Source organism: Pezoporus occidentalis, unplaced genomic scaffold (genome assembly GCF_034315485.1).
Source record: "Pezoporus occidentalis ecotype Australia unplaced genomic scaffold, CSIRO_AGI_Poc_V1 ctg12, whole genome shotgun sequence".
Taxonomy (NCBI): Eukaryota; Metazoa; Chordata; class Aves; order Psittaciformes; family Psittacidae; genus Pezoporus; species Pezoporus occidentalis.
Window position 1 is genome coordinate 1,928,025 of NW_026912994.1, and position 25,979 is coordinate 1,954,003.

At 39.5% G+C, this 25,979-nt stretch overlaps 2 protein-coding genes across 12 annotated transcripts in view; one reads left to right on the forward strand and one right to left on the reverse strand.

Annotated features, from left to right (window-relative positions):
• The window catches only part of ZRANB3 (zinc finger RANBP2-type containing 3), a 494,211-nt gene that overhangs the window by 96,594 nt on the left and 371,638 nt on the right, over window positions 1-25,979 (forward strand). The window lies entirely within an intron of this gene.
• Window positions 199-25,505, reverse strand: CCNT2 (cyclin T2). 11 transcript variants are annotated; one of them, XM_062606081.1, is made up of 9 exons: window positions 24,786-25,503; window positions 17,078-17,206; window positions 16,000-16,060; window positions 14,861-14,923; window positions 8,222-8,267; window positions 6,763-6,926; window positions 4,824-4,894; window positions 3,492-4,635; window positions 199-3,393 (listed from the first exon to the last, which is right to left on the reverse strand). In XM_062606081.1, exons 1-9 carry the CDS (start codon window positions 24,831-24,833, stop codon window positions 3,329-3,331), a joined length of 1,791 nt encoding a protein of 596 aa, XP_062462065.1. In that variant the 5' UTR covers window positions 24,834-25,503; the 3' UTR covers window positions 199-3,328. The 11 variants fall into 11 exon arrangements, with proteins under 11 accessions (XP_062462065.1, XP_062462013.1, XP_062462095.1 ...); XM_062606029.1 differs by having other exon boundaries at window positions 199-4,635; window positions 24,786-25,505; XM_062606111.1 differs by lacking the exon at window positions 24,786-25,503 and having other exon boundaries at window positions 199-4,635; window positions 14,838-14,923; window positions 17,078-17,154.

The window sequence follows — 25,979 nt, forward strand, 5'->3', positions numbered from 1 at the left end:
AGGTATCAAACACCCGATCACCACAATGTAAAAGAAGCAAACGAAACTAATTAGAATTCAGACTTTCAAGCATCCCGCTATTTGGTTTGATGAAAACTAGTGATGTTTTGCTAATAACTGAGAAGGGATCATCTCCACCCTTACAAATGAGGTTGGAAAATTAAACAGGAAAATGGGATCATTTCTGCACAACAGAGGTGAGGTAGGGAATTTTATTGAAAATACTTTTTTTTTTTACAGTTCTTAGAAATAAAGTCGCTTTTTCTAATCTCACACAAACAGCTGTACCTCAAAAATTCAACTATGCTAATATGAAACATTTACATTTAGCCAAAAGAATATACAGAACTGCCATTGTATGCAAATACTGCAGTACCAGATCACAGTGAGATACATTACTTCAGCACTCCCACCATCAGGAACAGATTAAGGTTCAACATACGGAAGAATTTCACTATTCTACAAACCCCATCTCTCACAAAAAGGGAAGATTTTTAATAGTGTTGTAGCGAGGTCTCCAACTACAGCGTCAGTTTACAAATCACATAATGTACGGACTCAAATTTGTAACAAAAACTGTCTGTGGTCCGTGGGGAGCAGAGTCTGAGTGTTATTACCTTTTTATTGCATTTACCCAGTTATGCACTTGGGAGGCTGAGGCCCAGCCCAGCAGCCTGTGACTCACACGATCCACTACCGCAGAGGCATCGTGGTGCATGTCCTTGCCCTCCCTCTCAGCCCCTGTACTCAGCACACTGAACCGAGTCTCCAACACAGATACATACAGTTTCACATATTTACAGCTACACTGAAACCCAAACGCACCAAGTTTTATGGACATCCTTCACAGAAAAGCCAAAACCCACCATTCGGATCTCAGTGTAGCAGAGCAACATTTTCTCCATGATATTTCACAATTTTCTGGAATCAAAACTGAAAATATTTCATTTGAAACAGCACCTTAGGATGAAGGCCTATGCTCTTTTCCAATTTCTGTTAGGCACTAGTTACCATCCAGACATTTCATCTCCAAATTATGACAGCAAGTGCTCTATTTACAGTACAGTATATTGCTTATCCAGAGTGGCTGTGTAAGACACATTTCATGGCACAACTATTTAAACAGACTGAAAAAGAAAGTCGTGTAGTGCTTCAAAGAAAACATAAGACAATTTACTGCTATTTCATCTGTTTGCCTATAGCTCAGGACAGTATAACACGCATTTCATTTGTTAAAAATCAGACCCAAAAGTAGCACTGAAATGGAAAGGAAACAGACTAGAAAAGGATTGAAAATAGTAACCAATGCACAAGTATGTAACGAGAAGTTCCATTCCAAATGTAGAAAAATAACCAAGTTGACAGGGAGAAAACAGCTTTGGATTTTGTACATGGGCCAGAATTCAAGCTAAGATTTAGCAGAAAATGCAATCAGGTTTCCATTTAAATATTCCTTAAGTGTAAAAAAAAAGTACCCATAGTTCAAACAAAACTTATTCAAGTCATTACAAGCCTTTGCATTACTGGAAACAGAGTATTACATAGTAATTGATATACCTGTAGTTACAGAATACAGCAACTACCGACAGGGTAGGTATCAAACAGTTTTATCATTTAAAGCACGTGTGGGTAACATAACTTCAGATTTAATGTCCAAGACTTACAGAATTACACAAGCACTAAGGGAATGAGGTGGTTTCGCAAAAGTTTACTTCACGTCCTGGTCACTTCAAAGTCAAAAGAAGTCACTGAAAACCGGCTGTTGCTACTATATACTGAGTTCACATTGAGGTACTTCAGAGCTTATGGATAAGTTTGAGGAACAACCCAGCAAGTCAGTTCACTGTTCTCCAGGCGACTGAGCTGTAGTACTGGCTTTGAGAACACAAGAACATTCACACCTGTCATTTCTTCTGAGGAACATAACACCCTGGAGAGAGCGCACCGACCCTTCCAGGCAGACAGCATGGAGGCCAGTGGTTCCACTGGGAGACTGTTTTTTTTTGACCCCCATACAGCTGAAAAAACAAAACAAGTATCTGCCAATTTGGGAACTAATGACAAGTACAATCCACAGAATCACTGATAACAATTTTATTGTTGGAATATAAAGTTGGGATATCAATAGTTTTATTCTTATGTACTGCAAAGACTGCATTTACCTGTAAAAGAAATGTGGCATCACACACAAGTACACTTTCTGGATTTCAGAACACGGGTGCTATTCTGAAGTGGTAAAGGAAACAGTGACCCCTGTTTGCTATTAGAATAAATTATGACTTTTTTTTGAAAAAAGAAAAAAAAGCTTATTTTCCCCACAATGACAGTTCTGAATTGCAGTTAAGTCACATTACTCTACATAACCATTATTAACAGCTCTGTGTCTATTTTACTGCATCAAGCCAATAAACATTTAAATGCACTTTACATCAAAAGATTATGTAAACTTTTAGTTTTAATTCCTTTTTCCTTCAGAAAACCAGGGACATTTCCGAGGTGTGGCCAATTTCCTGCCTCTCTGGTAATACTGTCTGGTGGCAACCCTACCAGGTACTGGATACCTTCTGTAGCAAAGTGTCCCTTTTAAGCGGCTTCCAATAAGGCCTACAGTTTAAAGATAAACAAGACAAAGTGCCATCTCTGTTTGGATAAGCGATGGGCTCTGGCAAGATAAAATAAAGTTATGTGTATTTTGTTATACTTACAAGCAGCTCCAATCCTGAGTATTTATGGTATATCTAAACATACAAAAATGTATGTACATTTTTCTCCACTTCCTTGTAAACAGTTGTCAGTATACTGTTTTTCATCCCTTTAGCTTCGAAACATGCAAATCATACATACAGTATAAATACACCAGAAAACAAGTACACTCATTCAAAACCTATGCAACAAAAAGTTGTGGCTGCAGTATTCAAAATTATAAATAATCAATACTTGAGGCATCCTATACACCTAGAAGCGGACGTTCATCCTACTGCTCTTAGCTGCAGTTGTAGAAATACTGAGAGTTTTGCACCTTCCATGCTATTACAGTATTTATAACACTATCGTATGTGGAGATAAAGACTTGTTTACTACACCTCTTCAGAGTGAAGGATAAAGCAGCACTTACATATACTGAAATCACGGCAGCAACAGCTGGTGTTGCTACTGCTATATTAGGAAGTTTTCCATTCTAACAATTCTTAAATTAAAAAAAGTAAAGAAAAATGACCTAAGAATTGACTACGTGTTCATTCCTTGGGCACTTAACAGCGAATCCAGCATGTCGAATGTATCTTTGTAGTCCATATGCTGGCTGTTTGTACTGTACTGGTGATGGGCATCAGGACCGTTCTCCACTGGTTTCTTGTCCAGTTTCACGAGGGTGCTGAGATGTCCGTAGCCCACCTGGTATGTGACAGGGGGAGGAGGGGGTAAGGGAAGGTTAAAAACAGAGCTGTGAGAGGATACATACTGCTTAACAGAGGAAGAACTAGATGAACTACCTGAACTTTTGGAACTTTTGCTCATTTTGGAGTGGTGGTTGTGAGAAGCATCGTTGCTGTGCAACTTCTTTCTCGAAGAGCTGGAACTTGAGGAACTGCCATCACTACTCAGGCCAACAGGACTCCTCAAGACAGTCGGCATCACTCCGTCAGTGCTATGCTTACTGCTGCCACCACCACTGTGGGAATGGGAGTGCTTATGGCCAATGCTGTGGTGGCGGTTCAAAGAGTGGTCTTTGTGTTTTTCCTTATGCTCTTTGCTAACATGGGGACTTGAGTGTTTACTTTTCCCACTGCCCTCATCCGATGAGCTATGCCTTTCAGAGGAAGAAACTTTAATTTTCATTTTCAGCTCCTCCTTACTGGCACCCTTTTCTGTGGGTGGAATTGGTATGCGGAGCTTGAGCGAGCCACCCTTTTCCTTCTTATCAGACAAATGTTTTTCAGGCTTCTCGGCGTTTGCAAGAGGAATTTTCATTTTAATAGGAGATGTGACAGAAGAACTGCTGGCTGCCTGTGGCTGCGTGTGTTTTTTATGCTGCTGTTCACTTGGAGTTGCTACATAGTGTTCTCTCACATCCAGCTCAAGGGTTTCTAGTTTGCGCTTCTCTCTGTATTTATCCAAAGACATTTTTTGAGGAATTATTACAGGAGCTGCAACTTGTCCATGGTGTTTGTTTCCTGACTTATGAGAATATTCTTGTTTGACAGTAGAATGATCAACAAGTTTGTCAGGTCTGTGATGTACTCCGGAGTGCAACTGTAGGGATGCCCCTGGCTGGAAGTTCATATTGTACTGACCGGCAGGTAACGTCTCCTGCTTTTGAGAGTATATTTGTTCTGTCCTTGTTTGTTCTTGATGCTGAGGCCATTCCTGGTGTGATGCCAAACTGTATGAGGTACTTGGCATTCCTGTAGCTAATATTGCCAAACTTTCAGGTGCATGACTGTCTGGAACAGAAATACTTCCTGAGGTGAGAGGTACCGGTGCAGGAAATGATGTAGATGGTTTTTGGAAACTTGTGTTTGCAGCTACACCAGCAACTGTATCCACCAAAATGGAATTCTGGACCAAAGATGAACCAAGAAGCGAGTTCTCTGATACCTGCCCATCACCTTTAGGTTTCTTAGCTGCCTGATTAGCCTAAGTGTAAGGAAAGAAGTGGGAAAGCGCACAGCTTAGAATACATGTACAGTCCATTCTAATTTAGCTCAAAGGCGAGGAGAAAAGCCATTCAGGGTTTCACCCCCTCCCAACCCAGCTGCTCACTTCGTAATTCTCCTAGAAGTTCACCTCTTTTTGCTAGACACTGTTACAGGAAAACTCCTTACCCGCCAATTTCTAATTCTCTTGAGCCTGCTGGGCGTTTTCTCCAGTATCTGCAGAAACTCATGTGTTAGCTCTGGGTAGGGATAGCAAAAAGAAAAAAAGAAGCCTTTTATACATCTGACTCTATAGTAAGCAGGTTCAACTTTAAGCATTTCTCTAGACTGACAAGATACACCATTTGCAGTACTTACTACAGGCTGCATGTGGTTCCTATTGATATTTAATACAAAAACCTTGTTAGTGTTGTCAAAAAAAGGCCATGGTATCTCACTACAACAGACTTCCGACCCCTACATGCTTTCTGAAAAACAGGGCTGCATTTAAGATTTTGCTTCTACCCTTGCAGAATCTGGATTCGTTAAACCAAAAATTTCAAGAGGGGCCTGTACAAGCAATAGCTCCTAAAACACACTTGCCATTCAGCTTGGGCGTTTCCCATGTGAAGTTAAGTTTCCTTTAAAGTATAAATTTCTAAGTCGCTGTTTCAGTCATTCCATCAAACTTCAGAAACAACCAGTAACACCTCTGAACAAAATAAGAGCCATCACACCCTCAAAGGACCTTATTATAAACAACAGCTTTTGATTAATTTGTGTTTGAGGCAAAGTAGCTGGCTGTGTTAAAAAAAAAACAAACAAAAAACCAGCCCAAAGATGCTTGCAATTAGCATGTCCACAAGGAAGCGCTGGTCTCCAGATCAACAGCTGCAAAGAAAAATAGTTGCCACTGAAATGTAATTTTACTCACAAGCTAAAAATTAGGTACAGTCAGAATCTGAATGCAGAAGTAGGCCTCTTGCAGGTCTGGAAGAACTGGCTTCTCCACAACTCCTCAGGCAAGTTATGAACTAAGCTGCTCCTAAGGGCAAAACTGCCTCAGCCCTTTGGTCTGCCCAAATCTGTGACACACACCAGCTCCAAAAACACTTCAAGAATTGAGTGGTGTTTACTGTGAGCTCACAGCACATGTCTCCTGGGGTTTTAAAAGCTGACGCAATGCATGCTCACCAAACGCACAAACCAACAGCCAGCTGAGAAGGAAGGCAGGGTGGTGGTGTCTGAAATTACAGGTACAACTTAAAGCAGCCTGTTAAGACAGGCATCTGAAGTTGGGATATCAAGCTCACTCTGCTCTGTGCCTCACATGACAGCTACTCAAGTTTTCACTTTCAAATTAGATAAATATTGAAATTAAAGCTCAGCAGAAGAAAAAAGCAGCCCATGGGGAGCTGTGCTGGGTCCTAACAAGTGCGGAGGCCTCTGCCACTGCTCCAAAACAAGTATTTCACTCTAGAACAGCAAAGCCCTATACACAGAAAGCCCCAAGAACTACCACCTCCACTGCAGTAGCACATGCAAGCCTTAAATTCAGACTCCATTGTAGTAAGAACTATTTCAAAGGACAGTAAACCTCTAGGTATATGGTCTTCTAGGTATACACTTGCTTCTCTAAAGCAACCATTTAACCAGAGAAGAAAATACTTTACAGTATTTGAGATAATCACAAGCTACACCAAATTAACAACTGAACTGCCTTCATAAGCACAACAATTTTATGTATAGCTTTAAGAACAGTTCAGTGCCACTGAAGCCATGAATTTGGACCAATGATGTAATAAAGTGATCAGGACTGCATGAATTTGCACCAGTAGATTTCCCTCTTTCTAGTTCTAAAAAGCACTTCAAGGCAAGATGCCAACCTGCACCTAACAAAAGGTATGTGGATGCCCCAGCCCATAGAAGCAAATGCAAAGGATCTTAAAACCAAGCTTGTCTTCCCAAGTTCTCCTCTCTGCTGTACCTTTCTTTCACCATAGGATCCAGTATGTGAAGTCAGCAAAACTTAATTTAGGCTTAAAGCTACGCTCTTACTATACTATGCCCCCATTTTCACATTAACAAATCCTTGAATTTCAAGATGTGGCAAGACAGTCCTACTTACCATCTAGTAATTCTAGAGTAACTGAAGGATCTACATATTCCCACCAGTGTTTTCCATCAGTTGATACCGGAATCTCCCAGTTGGACCACTTGCAGGCCAAGTGAATGCACACACATGCTATCACTGTGGGCTTGTACTGAAGACAGAACGTGGTAAGGTGAAGACTGTTGTACAAATTCCGTAATGAGGAACCAGAGGAAATCAAACATGTAAAACAGAAAACCCAAACAAATCAACCATTAACATACAAAATAAGAGAACTTGTCAAGCAACACAGTTATACATTAGTTCATAAAATATCTTACTGTCTTAAGAAAACAAAGGGCAGGGCATTTATCTGGGAGAAAAGTTTAATTTGTTTTTACTATAAGAAGTGTGATGTACAAAAAGTAAATTTATCAGTTTTCTACTGTACTTAAGCACTAAAAGGAAGTATAATATGGTCAATTAAAATTCTACAGTAAAACCCACTCAGCTGATTATGCAGTCTCTGAAAGAGACAATCAGAAGAAGGTACCCAATAGTTCCACAAAAGCCTGGTGAATTACTTGTGGGCTTAGCTTTCACTAGGCCTGGATCTGTGATATTTGTGAACTTGCCTTCAGCCTTCAGCTGGCAGCAGCACCAAGCAAGACATTTGCTCAGTTTCTCAGTTTCATCACAGCTTTTCTTAACACCTATTTCCAATACAAGAACCTCACCCACCAGGAAATATTTATTTGGAAGAGCTGTAATAGCCAGCTGATATTGCTTAAGAACTATCTACACATAATGTAATCCTCTTAAATAAAGCTCAGAGTTGTTTTGCAAAGAGTAAATTGAAGTAATAGAGAAATCAAGACTTAAGTCTCTGATTCCACCTCAGTACAACAGGTTACATATATTGTATATATGTATACACAGTCCCCATCTGGAATCCTAGAACTTTAGATTTATGTAAGCACTCAATTTTTAAAACTAGGTATTAAGACTGTTTCTAAAAGAACGAACATTGGACTACTACTAGTTTATCTGAAAAGAGAGATCAGCTAGTTGAAAAGATCTTAGGCCCACTACAATTTTATAAGTTAAGATTCGATCAATATATTTAAAGTTAAGAGAAAACTGCCATTAACTACAAGTGTAAACTAGAAATAGTTTTGTACTTACCAAGACGCTCGGATTTCTAGGTTAAGTTTTGTAATCTTTAGCTGCTATTCAGGCTACCACTTTTAGACTTATGCACTCACAATCGAGAAAAATGTCACCAGAAAGCACCACTACACTTCTCATTGTGCATTTAACCCCTCTGTGCCATCAGGCCCTTGTACAATACACCGCACTGCAAACAGGAAGGTACCACCACTGTAGATGGCCCAGTCTCCTGCTGCAACAAGGGTAAGACACATGTAGGGGGCCCTGCAGTAAAGGAAGCTATAGTGTGCTACAACAGTGCAACAAAGAGGTTCAGGATAACAACCTGTTGGTAGCCATGAAATAGGATGTCTGTGCCAAATCCTTGCTTGCTGTAAGAAAAGAAAAATGGAGAGATTAAAGATCTGTGCTAACTTGTCAGGTTCACTCCAAAATTAAAGCAGTTTTACCTTCCAAAAATCACCACTTGGCATTTCCACAGAATTGATCTGAATGTAGCTAACTAGCCTTTAAAATAATAATTTCTGAGATACTGAAGAGGCCATTATATTTGGTAACTGGAGATGGACTGGTCAATCCACTCGCTGAACATCCCCTGTACAACCCACAGAATAGTTTCCTTTTGCTTATCTGACCCCCAGACACCTCACACACGAGTGCAGGCTCTTCTAGGCAGCCCTGCTTCCCACCCTCAGTAACAGATGACCCCTAGCACAACCCTGGACCGCAGTCAGGCAGTCAGTAAAAGCCAATTCACAGCACAGTGTGTGTTCTGCTCTTGAAGAGGAGCATGGCAGGATAGTGGAAGAACACCCCTCCAGCACCTCCCCCCAAACAGCCACATCTCTCCCCAGAGCCCTACACCATAGCAGGCTCCCAAGATAGGTGGTAAAAATTTAGATGAGTTTAATTAAGAGCACCAAACTCAGAACATTTTGTTCCATGTTTGTTAAACCTATGGCAAAGCTCCAACAGGAAATAAACAACTTCATTTAGTTACAGTCAAGTTAAAAAAACCACACAAGACTGCAATGTGCCAGAAAGGAATAGCTAATGGCTTCGGCTGTTGCAGCCCTCTAGCACTGACCCCAAAGCTCCTAACTAAAGTACAACTTACTGTAACATGCATATAATGGAATAGCTGGGCACAAGGGGTTTAACTGAAGATTGAACGCAGCCTTCATTGAATTCTGACTTTGACACTATCACTTGAAACCAGTGCTACCTGCAGAAAGCGCATTGTTGAATTTCATGTCAAAGGGAGTATTATTAAACGTTTATTTCAATAAGAATCTTTCCACAAAGGTTGAGAAAACCTGCAATGGCTTTGAAAAATTTAGTTTTTAAAAAGTGGTATTAAAGATGTGATTTGATTTCTCACGATTGCCAAGAAGTAAAAATCAGATTTGTTTTCATGCTACCCAGCCAGGCAGTGCCACCATCTGAGAAGAATGTGGAAGTAGCAAGGGAACAGGATCCGTTCCTACACACATAATACATTTGTGTGTAGGAACTACAATCCATAATAATCAAAAGGTGAACTGATGATGCGACAGTGCTATACGATAATATTTAGTCTGCAAATGATAATGGTAATTGCATGCCAGATTACCATGGAGATCAACCTTCTCCTCTCCCTCCCATCACAAAAATGTAAGGCAGTATCACCAAAAAGTGAAATGAAACTATTGTAACAAAACAAATGAAAACACAGAAGGGTTGACTAAGACAGAAATTGATGTCTTGCTCTTCATTTTTCAAAGTACTGTTTAAAGTCTCTTCAATGATTTCTATATTCTGTAAAGTGACAACAGGTTTGAATCAAGGGACTGGACCAAAAAGCACCTCTACTCTCACTGAAATGTCCCTTTTGAACAAGGAAGAAAAGCAGATGCCAGAAAACTTCTATTTAACATCAGCTTGAAAGTTGAGTAAATCAACACACATACCTGGAAGAAAAGAATCACATCTTGAAACACACATTTTCACCTCAATCAAAAATTAATGTGCTAAATACCTTACCTATACTACAAGCAGTATGAGATGTTTTCATATTTACAGCTAAATAATCATCATTGCTAAAACCAGTGAGGAATTTCAGCTCACAACTAAAGCCTATGGTAACACAAAGCACAACTGAAAAGATCCATTTCAAACTCTTCTCTTACATTTAAGGACAGCTTTGGTTTAGTAGAATCTGTAACTAAAATTAAAGCTCATGAATTTCGGTTCATATATTTTCCTTTATAGTGGTGGAAAGTGCATCTCCTAATGAAAATTATCTCGAAGAAGAGGCCAAAACAAGACAGCAGAGCTTCTCTGTCACAACTTATAAGCTGCAGGACTGATGACTATGATGCCAGCCATTAATAATCAGTTCTATATATGATTTAAAACACCCACCCTGTCTTACTGCAGTAACTTCTGAAGAGTGATTTAAAACACCCACCCTGTCTTACTGCAGCAGAAGCAACCATAAGGCAGAGGAGTACTCAAGTAGTAATCAAGATTTTTGAAACAGCAGCTGTCCAATACACCTTCCCAAAGGCTACTGTCTCCAAGAAACTCCCAGTGGAAACCAAAATGCTCTTTATTAGGCGTAGCCACACAATTCAACCAGTTCAAATTCTGAATCTTTTCTTCGACACCAGGTTATCTTGGATCTTGAGATAATCATGGAAATGTGATTGCCATGTCACCCTTAGGAAGGTGGTAGCTGGCTACGCCTAGGACCCTGACAACATACATACAACATTCTCTGGAAAGAGGGGCCTGCAGATAAGCCAGTCTGCATCAGAAGAAAGCTTGCTGAGGTCCGTCTGGGCAAAAGGGAAAAGGCTCTGAACAGAGGAATGCTGGTGGATGCCTGTTGTATCTGGAAAGGGCAGGAGTAGGCCATGGTGTCGGCATTCAAGTCTGAGCAGTCCTGGTGGCTTTGCTTTCTTGAAAATACTTAAACCTCGGGAACAGGCCTGAAAAATCCCGAGGTGAAAGTTCAAAATGTGAAGGCCGCCTGTAGCACTGCTGGAGTGCAGCTGCTGTTTAAGATCTTTCCACACCACTCAGTATACTAAGATTTACATTTTCCTCACAAGAATACCCTCTGAAAAAGCTGATTCATTTTCATTTCTTCTGCTGACTTTATCAGCCCCATTTAACCAACGGCACCTGTGCACACAGACACTACGGTATGTTTGAAGAATCTGACAGTGTTATTTCCGCAAAAGATTAATAAGGATCATGGGTGTTCAAGATACCTGATAACCTGCAGAGTAGTGAGAACAATCCTAGAATCCTTGGGATCCAATCTTCAGTTCCAAAAGAAGGTTGTGTACCAACACAGAAAAAGGAACGACTGAAGACTTCCTGAGATGGAGATGAGGATACAGATTCCTCTTCTTCAAGTTCCATGAGAAGCAGTCGGGGAACAAACCAATTTGCACCAGAGCTGACGAAGACCATGCCATGGTCTCAGTACTAGGGCAGTTTCATTGCTGATCACTGAACTAGCATTCAAGCCAGTAAGGTAGTTTGATACCAGAACAGTTTTTGGTGTTTTGGTGTTGGGCTTTTTGTTTTTATTTTCTTTTTTTCTCTCTTCAGCACCAACCATCCTTGGTTGAAGCTTGCTGACAAGCCTTCACAGATCCACTGCCTCCAGATTCCTTAGAGGACCTGTGGGATCCTAAGGAATGATGGTCCTGTCTCCTCTTCTCAGTCTCTTGACACTGAGGAAGAATGGTGCAGAAAAAAGACTGAGCCCATTCTCCTTTTCTACTATACTGACCAAACTGAAAAAAATGGAACAATTTCATCAACCCACGAATCTTTGAAAACTAGAAGAAATAATTAGATACCTTACACCTGAACATTATGAGTCATGTATCCATCCAGTCACCCCTTATCTGCAATGATGTGTGATGTCTAACACTACACCTTCAGAAAGGCTTTCAATCTTAGAGATGATGAATTCAACTTTTTCTTTACTTGCACGTCGAAATTATTATGTTTATTTGCACCAATTCCCACTTACTAGTTCATCTTCAGCTTCCAGCAACTGATTCTGGTATGTCATTACAAGACTAGACAGTCTTCTGACAAAGGACTTGGCTGAATCTCTTGAGCACCACCACCAACTGAACATGGTTTGTTTTTTGTTCTTTTTCCATTTTGTTTTTAAAAGGTGAAGCTTACAGATTAATACAGGTAACAGTGACAGCATAAAGCACATTATGCTGGATGCCAGACAACAAAAAGTGATACAGAGAATCAGCCGTCCTCTTAGCCACTTCAGTTTAGGCAGCCAAAGGGCATCTTCTCACCACGTGGCAACTCAGTGCACACATGCTAAGGTAAAATCTTAAGTATACTTGCATACCTCAGCTAACCTTGCTGCCTCTCTTGATACTTAAATAGCCCTGTTACATTCCTCCCTTCCTTCTCTCCCTGAACATAGAGCTGGGAGGTTTTAATCAAAACAGTCCTGGGTAAATTCATCATGTTCAATAAGAAAGGTATTTCTGCTTTTCTGAAATAGTGCTTTTCGTTCATGAAGACATGTTACCAGAACTGGTTGAAGCAAACTTGGATTTCATTTCAACTTCCCAGGGAATCCCTTTAGCACTAAAGGTTTAACACTGACAAGTCTCAGATACATTTTTAAAGCTTCAGGACTTGAGATCTATGTGTTGCACCTCCTCACAACAACATACTGTCCACTAAATAGATGTCAAGAGATAGAGACCTAAAATCATACCACCACATCTTTGAAGATCTATCACTGTGCCCACAAGCCCATCTCTTTATTCACTCAATATATAAGACTAATGTTCCATGGCAATTATTCTCTACTTGCTTGACTTGCATGCAGGACTACGGATTTCACGCTTAATGTTTTTAATTTAGGGATTTTTTTTTTTTTTAAATATGAGGTACTCGAGTCCTGGGAACCCCTAGGAAGGGCATAGGCTGATGAGAATCCCATATGCTTACACACATAACAAGGAGCACACCTACTGAAGTGAGCAGGTTTTCAAGCCTCAGCTGCATTTACATTCACTTTGTACCAGTTCTGGAGGTACATGGATTCCAGCCCTCACTGGAGTCTTCAGACTTCAAGACTTGGTATAATCATAGAATAGTTAGGGTTGGAAAGGACCTTAAGATCATCCAGTTCCAAGCCCCTTGCCATGGGCAGGGACACCTCACACTAAAACATGTCACCCAAGGCTCTGTCCCACCTGGCCTTGAACACCACCAGGGATGGAGCATTCACAACTTCCTTGGGCAACCCATTCCAGTGCCTCACCACCCTTACAGTAAAGAACTTCTTCCTTATATCCAATCTAAACTTCCCCTGTTTCAGTTTTAACCCGTTACCCCTTGTCCTATCACTACAGCCCTAATGAAGAGTCCATCCCCAGCATCCCTACAGCCCCCTAATTCTAGAATTCTAAGTATTTTGTTAATCTCTGCTGACACCAAATATTAGCATTAAAATGTCAAATTTAAAAATCAGCATGTACCTTCAATATATGAATTTTGTCAGTACACAGAAGTAGCATAACAAAGGAAAAAGGTGAACTGTCTTAGAGGGGTATCTACCCTTGACTAGAAGAAATAACTTTTGTGTAGCAGTATGCTTTTCTCCTAGTACATTCAAGTCAAATACATTTGCTAATGTGGAAATCCTGATGCAGCTAAAAAATACCACCTGCACCCCTCCCCCCAGCCCCCAAAACCAAGCAGAAGGGCAGGGGCTCACACAAAACAGTGAAATCTGTGCTTATATTTATACTGACCAACAGCTAAAAAAATCCAAAGTAAAACCATACATGGCTGCTCATGTAGACTATTGAGACTTCAGGTGCAATTAGATTTATGCACTGAATCACAACCAAATCTGGACACAGAACAAAAAATGATTATCTTATAGCAACAATAGCAATAAAGCTACCTTATATGCAAATAAGTAACAGCACTAGTTCTGCTCAGAATCAAACTCTGAAGACACTACACCAGTAAGCTACTTTAAAATGAGAGACCTTTCCTTCAAACAAAAATTTTAACTCTAGAGTTACTACAGAACAAATCTAGTTTATCTGATGAAGCTGTACCTAACTTTCCTGTATTTTATGGGGGGAAGGGATGGGAAACCCACAAAAAACCCCTCTGAAGCACTTAACTTTACATTTTTCACTGCAAAACCAGGTAATGACTAACAACCATGGTCTAAGCATTTCCAACCACTTTTTAATTAAGGAACATAATTAAAGTGAAAAGCTTAATTTAGGTGCTTTGACAACCTATTCCTTTTTTTTTTTTTAAAGCTCTAAAGGAAACCAATTTAAGAATTAAAGGTGTGCCAAAACACAATAAAAAATGTTAAAGAACTAAACAGATTCCTGGCCAGAGTCACATTAATGAGCTCCATACAAGTCAGAGGATATGATTATTTAACAAAAGGTTTGGGGTTTTGTGCTACCACCCAAAATAGTAAGTACACCCTGCTCAGAAAAACAATTAGTCACATCTTTAAGTATTTGCATGTGATAGCACACCTACTATGCACTTTATCCCTCTCCATTACCTAAAAAGACTTGCTAAAACAGAAAACAAGCATTAGCCATCAACAAACGTGCAGTCTAAACTTCACTTGATAAAACTATTTCAGAGTGAAAATAATCAACCCAGAACAATACTATTCCACTACTAACTGTTCCTGTCATCTGCGAAAACATGGAACAGACATTATTAAAATCAAAGCTAAAGAAAGCAAAAAAATTACAAAGGACAGAGATCTGGACTCTATCAAACTCTAAAGGTTAAGATGAAACTTTTAGTAATTAGCTTAAAGCAAACTTTTTAGATAACATAGATGTTAAAGATCGTATTAGAACAGCAACACCACATTTTACTAGAAAGATAAAAAAAGGACTTACAGAAGCCGTTAAAAGTCACTGACCTCTCACTAATTGTGTACATTTCACAACATCTGTGTGCGGATGTTCAATGGTAATTTCAAAACCTGAAGGGTTATGAATACATTTTAGAATTATATATTTGCATCTGTAAAATAAAAACCCAAACCCCTTTTGTTTCCCCCAAGCCCTAAAATACTTGCTTGCTAAGCCTCTGCACTGCAGATCAAGTAACACTATTTAACTGCCTTTTATTCTGCACCCTTTCATACTTTTGAAAGGGAGATGGTAGAGCCACTTCAAGATCAATTAGTAAAATATTCTTTCAGTAATCTTAAATTATATATATATATATCTCCCTGGAAGACACTGTATTTTTAAAGTTGAACATATCCGAATAGTTTCTAGCACATTAGGTTGTCAGTAAAAGCGTGTGTGCACACACTTCAATCACTGATTTCTGGGACTTAAACATGTCACATCTATGAAATTACAAATTAAGTCAACTTGTAGGTCAGTGACTTAAGAAACCTTTATGTGTTTATGACACTATTTTAAGAACGAGGTCAAACAACACACTCAAAGTGGTATTTAACAATATCTGAGTAAGTCAGTGTTCTCAGGCTTGCCCAGCTGTAATTATCTCTAGTTAGGTTACTTTAAAGTCATAAGAGCTTCTTATCAGAACATTCCATTTAAAATTTTGGAAACACCGGAATCCATTAAATGGTTACACTATGACTTGTGATGTTCAGAGGTAGCAATCCTGCTCAATTATGTAATTTTCTACAGAAGGCAAATTGGGAAGAGCACTTGGTATAAAGCTCTTCCCAGTTGCTTCAGAACATGTACACAGCTAGAGTAGTATAGCACATTACCTCACATGAAGGAATATCAAGGTAGTTACTACTTTGGAGTAAAATTTATCTGGAAGGGTGTATATTTCTACTCCACCAAGCTGTCAGAAACATCAAATTACAAGTATAGATACGCTTTTTTTTTTTTTTTAACCCTAAATGAATACAAGAGAACTGCTAACATGAAACTAAATTCACAGGTCGGAAGTTGTATGCAAAATAGTAGAATTCTAGTGTACAAACAGCACAATCAAAATCCAGTTACTTAGGTCCCATTACTTATCATGGTAAGTCTGGCTGAACAGGAGAGATTTAGAAAGACATACCTAAAGTTTGAAGCATTATTGTTTCAAGTATAACCAGCTCTTGGGCCTGCTGAAGGTATGCCTGAAACAAATAAGCAAAAAGGTCATGATGTAGCTATGCATTGTCTCAAGATTTTAATTATACACTTCTTATTTGAATACTGGTACTAGCAACACAAGGTAAGACCACTACCCAGCCCAGTTAAAACCAACTCCCAACACTTCACTGAGGTAATACTTTCTTTTACCTGTGTAAGCAGCCTGAACATCTTTCACAGCAAGATTTCTTTAGTCTGGATCTTATATAATCTATTCTAGCAAAAGAATTCTGGGAGGAGAGCCTGGGAGTGCTGTTAAGAATTGCTAAGGCTTACCAATTCTAATCCATTCAACTATCTCTAGGCAGTTATCCGTTTTACAAGTACTTTAAAGTACAGCTGGGTATACTCAGTTGGCCTGTGTTAAGCAAACAGGCTCAGATGCACATATATATATATACCCAAACCAAAATTTATACACCTCATTCTGAGAGCTGGGAGCATAGCAGAGGTGTTCAAATACTTTCATATGTCAGCTGAGGCCCAGCAGGTTGTAACAAGCTCAGCTTGATCTTCAAGATGAACAACTCTAGTGCATTTTCACAGTACTTCCTCTTATGTTTGGCTTCAGGATGAATAATCTCAGGAAAGAACATATGAACTATAAAGTATGTGGAAGCGTACAAACTTTGGCAAATGAAAGGAAGACCAATATGTAGCAGAAGCAGCAGCAGATGAATACAGACAATGGTGCAGTGAGCCACTAGCTGAGAAAGACAGGGTTCTGAACTCCTCCCTGCACAAACTGTGTGATTTATGGAACCATGCGTAAAACCTCTTACATCTTAAAAACAATGCAAGTTCAAGATGAAATAATCTCTTCAAGTTTCATAACACAAATCTTCGAGACTTAAGTAAGTTATATTAATACAAAAGAGTTAAATGGCGTAATAGTAAGTTTTTTTCTAGTTTGCAGACAGCAATAATCCAGTTGAGACAATATAACATATCATTAGATGAAGTGTCATCTGCTTATCTGTAAAACCGTGACTTCCACCTACATCGCTTTTTGTATCCAGTTGTGGCTCTTGAGGATGAAGACAGGCATTTACCACTTTAATAACATGTTCAAGTTTCCGTGGCTGTTCTTCCACTTTTGCAGCCAAAAACAATGCCGTAGGAGATATTATCTAAAGAAAAAAAAACGCAAACATACATGTATTTATTCAAACTTTTTACAAATAGGACTTGAATTTTTTCAAAATGAGAGCCTAAACTGATAGTTAGAAAAGGTTTAAGAAACTGGGCTTTTTTCTTTTTACTTTTTTTAAACAATTCTGAAATCATGTAAGGCAACACAAAATAGCAACACAAAATAAACAGTCATGTTTTATTTTATAACTGATGTAATCCTCTTGACAGCACAGGGAAGGAGTAGCATATCTGTTAAATTACATTTGTGAGTAAGAGGGCTGAGATCTAACTAATTCTAGTACCACATGAAAAGAACAGATTTGGTTCAGAAGATTTGGTCATACTAGAACAAGCTGTTTCAGGTTAAATATACTTTGTGAGAAAGTTCACCCAATTTCTTGCACAGTAGTGAGCCATTACACAGTCTTTTTTGTAAAAGATCTGCTGGCATTTGATTCTCCTAAAAAGTGAGAAACTTTGCAGAGATCTTTATTAAAAGCAGCTTGTTACATAAATACAAGTTGGATAAGTAAAAGCTAACTCTTAGAAACTTTACTATACACCCAGCAGTATCTGGAGAACAAAGCACAAGGGTTAAACACCAGTTACAATAAAGACTACAAATTACATTCAAATAAGAAAAACTTTATGAAAATCTAGGTGTCACAAGACAGCAGCAAAGCACCCATTAGCATTTCAGTATCACCTAGGAGTTTACTATGAAGTAGTTTTGATGCTTTGTTGTCAGCTAGAACAACTGACATACATAAATACAGCTCATAAAGAATCAGGGTTCTCTCTGTATGCAAAAGTTGCCTATGTTAAACAGGAATGAAGATATCAGCAGAAATCTTCATACAGACATGAGCAGATTAAACTGGTTAAACTTTAGCCAGGATAAAGCATTTATTCAAGGACTGAAATAGCTCCTTGTTGAGTATTTAATTAGTGCACAGTGTAAGCACTGCAGGTATTGGATTTCTCATTCATTGCCCAAATAGAACTAGACTGAATGAACTGAATAGCAGACATACTCCCCCTTGGAGTGAGATTTTTTTTGGGGGGGGTGGGGGTGGGTGTGTGTGTGTGGGGGGGGGGGCTGGGATGGCGGAGGTGGGGGGAAGTCAGCAAGCAGCCCTTTGAAACATTTGGTATAAAAATTTGCAGCATCTGAAAAACTGCAGCAAATTAGCACTGACCACATAAGTAATGACACTCCTGGAGCTGTCAAATGTATTGAGGGAGTACTTTTTGCCTCCTTAAATCACTTTGAAATATCCACTTGGATCTTAAGTAAAACTTTTAAGTTGGCAGACTAGAGGAAAACTGACACTCTTGGAAGGTGATACCCTCTGATGCTAAGAAATATGCCATGAAGAAATCTAATATGCTAAAAAATACTAAACCACCCAAACCAAGTCACAGGGAACAAATTCTTCCACAAAGGAGACAAAAGACCTGCTTTCTTTTCAAGAAGTTTGTAACTTAAGCTTTACCAATGAACGAAATAAAAACCTGAAGTCATATTAACACTGTCATTTAAGACTTCTGATGATTTTTGAGAAGTTCCTATTCACATCATCTGAAGTAACAATGTGAAATTCAGGGAGAAATTCCCTTTGCTAGGGACATATTATTTGAAATAAGTCTCACTTATGCTGGGAAATGAACTTCCGAACACTAAATGGGACAGAAAGGCTTTCTGAAGTTCAGAAAGCTACAGTATCAACAGCTTTGAAGTGTTAGAAGATGCAGATTATACACAGTAGCACACACATGTATGAAACAACATATGCAGGCCATATAAAGGATATTTCACAGAGGAGACAAACCTTCCTTCAGCCCAGTAATGTAAAACCCAATGTAAATCTCTCTCATTCATATTTGTTTCATCCAGCTAAGCCCAGTGTGCTTCAGTGACTTAGAGCAGGCATAACTGAGGAAGGGGTCTGAGGCCAGCACCTCTTCCACAAGGGCCAGCCTAAGAGGAAGGATTAGTTTCTCAGACATAATCCTGAGTTTCTGGGAAAAAACAGATTAGGAGACGGAGCCAAGAAGCCAGAAAATGACAGAGAGGAAAGGAAATTAGGAAAGTTTAAGAATCAACAATTACGAACAAACAAGTTTGACAAGAGGACGGTGGACAAAAACAAGGAGGCAGCGGTATTAATGGAAGGCACCAGAGACTAGAACTGGTTCAATTTTATTTTTTTAAACAATGAGGCTGACCACCGTGGACTGAAAACTAAGACACAATATAGAAATCAACAGCACTGTGGGCAATGAACTGTTGCTCCCTGCTGTTCTCTCCATCTCTCTCGCCTTACCATCCCCACCAAGCATCACAACCAATTCCAGACCCTTGCTTTGTGTGTAAGTTTAATTCAAACGCATCCTAACACAAGGTCTATTTCTGTGCAGCTTGCGGGTACAGTTACACATACATGGAATTTTCACAATTTAACTTTCTGAAGAATCAACTTCCAACAATTACCATGCCTAGAAATATTTCCATTTCACAAAGACATTATTCGAACCAAGCCACCAGTACCTGCACAATTAAATCATCAGCAAATTCTCTCTCACTATTATTATATGTCTGACTACACTGAAGTTTTACTTCATTCCAAAAAAAAGCACCTTCTTCATCAGAATGACTTCAGGTTACCTTCAATTTATCAAAACACATCCATTCTCACCGAGAAGTCTTCACTCAATTCCTGATATCTAAGAACTTACATAAAGCACAGTTTTGGAGGCTGATTTAAATCAAACTGATTAACTGGCACTCTGGATCATCAGAAATTTTTGTGCACCCCAATTACCTATTTCCTTAAACAAAAAAACAAACAAACAAGCAAACAAAAAAGAGAAGCACTGGCTTCTGGCCAAAGAATTTCAGGTCTCTGTCTTGTCTAGGATGAGGGCTCGCATTCCCAGTTTAGAGCAGGTTGGTATTTTTGCCTTCCATAGCATTTATGCTATATAAAATTTCAGATTTGGCATGCATACAGTCCTCAGTGAAGACAGCACACCTGCTAAATGCATAACTGGCAGTTACTCAAATGCTTTCATTCCCTTCCAATTCTCAAAAATAGCAGAAAAAGCAAAACAGAATAAAGAAGTAAAATTAAAAGACACAGACCTGACAAAACTGTAAGCTTCCTATATATAAGCATCTGCATTTGACATAAACCTAAATAATTCAAAGAAGTTATCTACCACGCACCCAAAACACTTTAAACTTTTGAGAAGTATCTCCAGAAGATCACATGTGATTATGAAATCCCATTTTTACTAGCTGAGAATCGCAAAAACCAAGTCCTACTGAAACAGAAAAAACAAAAGAGCCTTATTATCACAGTCCAAGAGCGTTTTATGGCAAGTTCTACTGGTGTGACACAAATCCCTTTTTATTTAAAAAGTACAAGACATATTGTAAAAAGCATTATAATGAAGGCACTTGGAATAATCTCAGAATACAGCTGCAGCATGTATTTTCCATGAATTCCCTTTTCAACACAAGTATTAGTACATTTTTAGACTTGATAAAAATTAGCTTAAGATGTTAAGTGGTTCCAGTCTATGATACATGTTTTCAAGTGTGAACACAAAGAGTTGCAAGGTTTTGGGTTTGTTTTTTCTTTTAATTATAGCCAGGAGCTCACATTGCATAAAAACAGCAACTATACTAAATTCAAAGATCAAAACTAGAACTGAAGTGCCCAAAACAGCCTCACTAAAACTTGGGGTATATTATGAAATTTTTAAGAACTTTGCATAACTGCAAAGTCAACTGTTCAATACTGCAATCTGGACAGGGAACAAGAGACAGGAAAGGAATACAGAGAGACAGAAAACAAAATAACCCTCCACACAACCCACCTACCTTGCACTTGAGGGAAAAAAATGCGTCCTGCAGCCTTCTTTAGGGACTTTACAAAGTTCCACTGCACATCATACAAAAACCACCTTGAGATCAACAAGTGTATTTCCAACTGGTTGTTTGGTATTCCACATGGCTTTTCTAAAGATCATACTTAAAAATACAGCTACCATTTTGATGCCTTACCTCTCATTTCCAGCATACCAAGGATTTCCCCCCCCTTCTCTGCTTTTCAAATCACAGTGTATTGAAGAGCAAGGCTCTAAAAGAGGTATTTGCTATAGAATAGCATCAAACACACTAAGTACTATGGAAACAGTACTTCCAGAGGAATTTTAATTTCAAGATATCTTAAAGTCTAAGTTAGGCTAGGATTTCCTATAGAAAGCCAGCAAGTTCCCTCCCCACCACGATATTAGTACTGACTAATGTTATATTCAGTGAATCAAAGTTACTATGCCCTGGTCAACAGTAATGTAGAAAGAATAATTTGTACTACTGCTGAAGAAATTCACAGTAGCTCCTGAAATGTCATTTGCATGGCAAGGGAAAAGGAGTAGTCAGGGCACCTAATTCTGCCTAATTTCTTCTCAGTAAGGCAAATTTCCACCCCGTTACTGGGGCACAGCAACCTTGCAAGGTCTTAATCTGCTTTGACTGCAATATCAAAACCTCAATACATTCTTCTTTGCACCTAAATGTATGCACTTAGTAGAAAGCCCCCTGGAATTCAAACGCTGCTTGCTAGCCCACAGTAACTGCAAAAATAGGGATATTCAGTCATTAAAGCAGCAAACATAACACATTCAGAATGAACCCAGACTACATTAACTGCTATGTGCACCCCTGTGGCTCTACAGATTGAAGATGCTGTTGGGACTTCTGTTACCTATTCACAGCTGATTCAAAACCTTGAAAGCCTGTAAAATGGTTTAGCAATAACACCGAATTAAAAATATAAAGAATTAGAAAACAGCTATTAAGTAAATGACCTTCCACTAGAAGATCTGTTTATTAACAACTAAGTGCACATGACTTACACGTAAGACACAGGTGTGTGTTTGTATAACCCAGCAACTGCGCATGGAAGTGTTTATTACTTGCCTAAAACTATTAACCTACCAATACAGCAAGAAAACAAAGGCTATATTTTTTCATCTGGCCATCATAAGGCATTCTGACTAATGGCCATCTAATTTTCTATCCCCAGCCTTCAGATTCCTTCTTGCCATGGATAAACATGACTGCATGCACACAACAAAGAAATACTAAGAGATATACTCCATATAATGTCAAAAAAATTAGCCAGGTCTTAGTTCAAGCCTGCCAGTACCTTACTATTTAATTTCTAAGGATTAGTTTCTTCTTGCAGTGGATGAATAGTGTTACATTTTTTAGCTTGCCAAGTACTCTGGAGATTTGATAGTAAGTATTTATTACACTCCATGGCTTTTGCTTTCTCTACAGAGAGCCCACCAGATGTTTTGGAAGTATTTTAAAAGTGACTCACATTCACTGGAAGACCACCCCTCTTTACCCTATAGAAAAATAAGAACATGCATTTGCCCACCAGTACACACACAAAGCTGCTGTCTGGCCCTATGCTCACCAAGAACTACACAAAGTAATTCAGCAGGAATCTGTTCTATCAAGTGCTAACTTGCAGTACACTCACCTTCAACATATTTTAATAGTATTACCTAAGAATTAATTTACCAATATACTTTCCTTCTCTTGTAATAGCTGCAATTTCTATGGCACTCAGCAATTACATAGCTTACTTGTGAATTTTAAGATTCATAAATGTAACTTAAGGCAGAGTTTTCATAACAAGGGCACTGTGTATCCAAAGACTACTGGGCCTCCAGTTCCAAGTGACCAGCATTTTCCAGTGTCTTGTGAAAACCCAAACAGAGCAGCTGAAGCTTCTTGCTGCCTAACTCTACCCTAGATTCCCAGATGACAGCACAAACAGTAACCTAGCAGGCAACACACCTAACACAAGTCCCAGCTACAGCAGCTCTATACAGTGAGTTCTTCACTTCAAGCAGCTCTGCCTGTATCAAGTCTGCAAAACATCCACAGGCACAGAAAACTTTGGATGCCTCACCTGATTCTCTTCCACTGGCTACAGATTCTTGCTACATGGGCCAGTACACAGAGGGAGCAGAGACGGAACAACTGCTTTACTGCCTTTACTCAACATATTACAGAAACACTTTCAAAGAGCATATTCCACCACAAAGCCTGCTGGAACTTGATCCTCATGCGTGCTACTCTTGCTCTAAAACTAGAAAGCTATTTTAGGGAAGTACATTTTGATTTATACATATATCCATTCAATACTCTGAGCTCTCTGTCACCACATATATAAAACCTACATTATAGATTTCTTCCAGTTAAAGTGCTTCAGGCTTATGCACACTTAGCTCAAGTTGTAATTAAACACTTAGCTTTTTTTACATTAAGACCTGTAACGCCGCAGTGTTGGTAACAACCTTGCTGAAAGTTTGAATTTTGCCTTAGATTTTAGACAGTAATAATTAAATACACTTCTGAAATGCACCTATAAACTAATAGCTATTTCCTAACGAATAAACACCAAATAAGACATCCATCTGCTCAGCCAACAGTGATAAATTCCTCTGAGACAAGAGAGTGATTAACATTGTAACCCACTCTGTACCTGCCCCAATTTCAGACAGTGCAAGATCTGCATGATTCTATCCCTTGACAGATCAAGGTCTGGTCTGTTCTATACTGTAACATCTATCACAGTCTCAACCCATGAAAAGTCAAGATCTGAGAAAACTCATCCTCACTACTTAGTGATAGACCACCATTCTTATTAACTGCTCTTGCAAGTTCAGTATGAAATATTGACTGAAAGTACTAAAAAAAAAAACAAACCAAAACAAAACCCACATCAAAACCACAGGAATCCCTAGAATATTATCAGTTTTCTAACTACTGCATCCAATACTGGCCATAAAAAAATAACAACAACAAACCCCTGAAATTTTCAAGTTTGTATCTCGAGTTCCACACCTGTCACAAAGCCCCCCAATTACAGGCAGCGTTTTTTACTGAAGGATTCAGCTCCTCCTAACACATTCAGTGCTCAGATTCAGCATATCTAGTTAATTAGTTAAAAACAGGACAGCTGTCATTGTCTCATCAGATTTAAAGATCTTTCTTGTCTAACATGACTTATCATCATACTGCTTAAGTATAGACTGGTTAAATGAATTTACACCATTTTTCAAGACCAGACACATAATCCATATGGACCTGTACTTAACTGTAGTATAACTGTTTGACACACCATGCTTGCACTACCACTGACTTCATTAACAAAAACGTGTGTTCCTAGACATCAGCCTTGCAAACTACAGCACATGAGCACTAGCCAGTTTCAAAGCACCTCAATGAATTCTTCACACATCCAAATCTGTTTGCTGCTGGTGCCTACTTTTTCATCTTGGTGGTGGAAGGTACAATCTAACTGCCACCAGTTAAAATAACTCACATTTGAAAAGAAGTATCATTATTCCTTCTAAACTACCAACATGAAGCAAGAATTTCTATAAACAGACCAAACTTTACAATTCAGCAAAGCAACATAACATTTGCCAGTTAGACTGCCAAAATTATGTGTGTATTATTACCACATGTAAAATCATACTTACATTCCGATTAAATTTTGTAAAGGAATGATGCATATAAAACCTGTGCATGTAAACAATTGCAGTATTTATCGTAAGCTGGGATCTGGAAGGTTAAATTAAGGAAACACTACATATTCATATTAAGAAAATTGTTCACATGGACTGAAAGTGACATACTTTCTGCATCAATCACTACTTTTAACATACAGACTTCAGCTGGAAATGAATTAAGGACGTGACATTTCAGAATTTAACTGCTATTAACTCACTGAATGAAAATAATACTACTGAATAGAAACTCCTCACTGGGCGACATAAACTGAAATACTGTCTCGAGCGCTTTTGCTTTGGTCCAATTCAACTATTTCAGTAGTTATTAGAGGTTTTAGCCTTACGTTGATCTTTTTTTTCTCATAAATCAAATTTGATAATGGCTAACGAGGAGATGCCCATTTGAAGGAAAACGAGGCCGCAGTCAACCGGGATGTACTTCAGGAGTGCCTACACCGGCAGCAACCGACACGAACGGAGCCAGAAGGTTCGGTGCAGACCCGCCGCCTGCGCGGTCAGCCGCGACCCCGGCCTCCCTCACACGCCGACAAAGGCGGCGAAGCGGGGGTTTGGCGAGGCTCCTCCTCCCATTCTGTGCCTCACGGCCGCGGCTCCATCCCACGAGAGCGCCCTTCAGGGGCTGCCGAAGGAGTGGAGAGGGTCCCGGGGAGGTAGAGTGCCCATTCGGCCGGTAAAATCTGCAGCCGGGATGCGGGAGGGGGAACTCCTTAGCTACAGGGTTTGATGGCCGTGAGAGGGGCTGCAGCAAAGCCACCGCTCGGGCGGCGGCGCGGGGAGGTGCTGGTGCGCAGCCCTTCGCCCGTCCGGCAGGTCTGACCGTACTAGACCTCTCCTGTGGCACCGCGCCCCTGGCGGCCTGCTGCGGTGTCTGTTTGGGATGGGGTGGCGGAGTGGCTGGTGTCTTCCTCGGAAGTTGAAGCCCGCTATCACTATGGAAGAGGCAGCAGCCGCGGGTTGCGGTTTGTGTGTCCCGGCCTTTGTGGGTGGTTTCTTACAGCGGTGGGGCGCAGGTGTGGGAGGAGAGCCGCCGGGCCGAGCTCCGCGGTACTGCTTTGATTGTGTTTGCTTCGACTGCTAGCGTTCCGTTGCGAAGACAAATAGCCTTTATTTAGTCTATATTTAAAATTCTAATTATGGTGGATC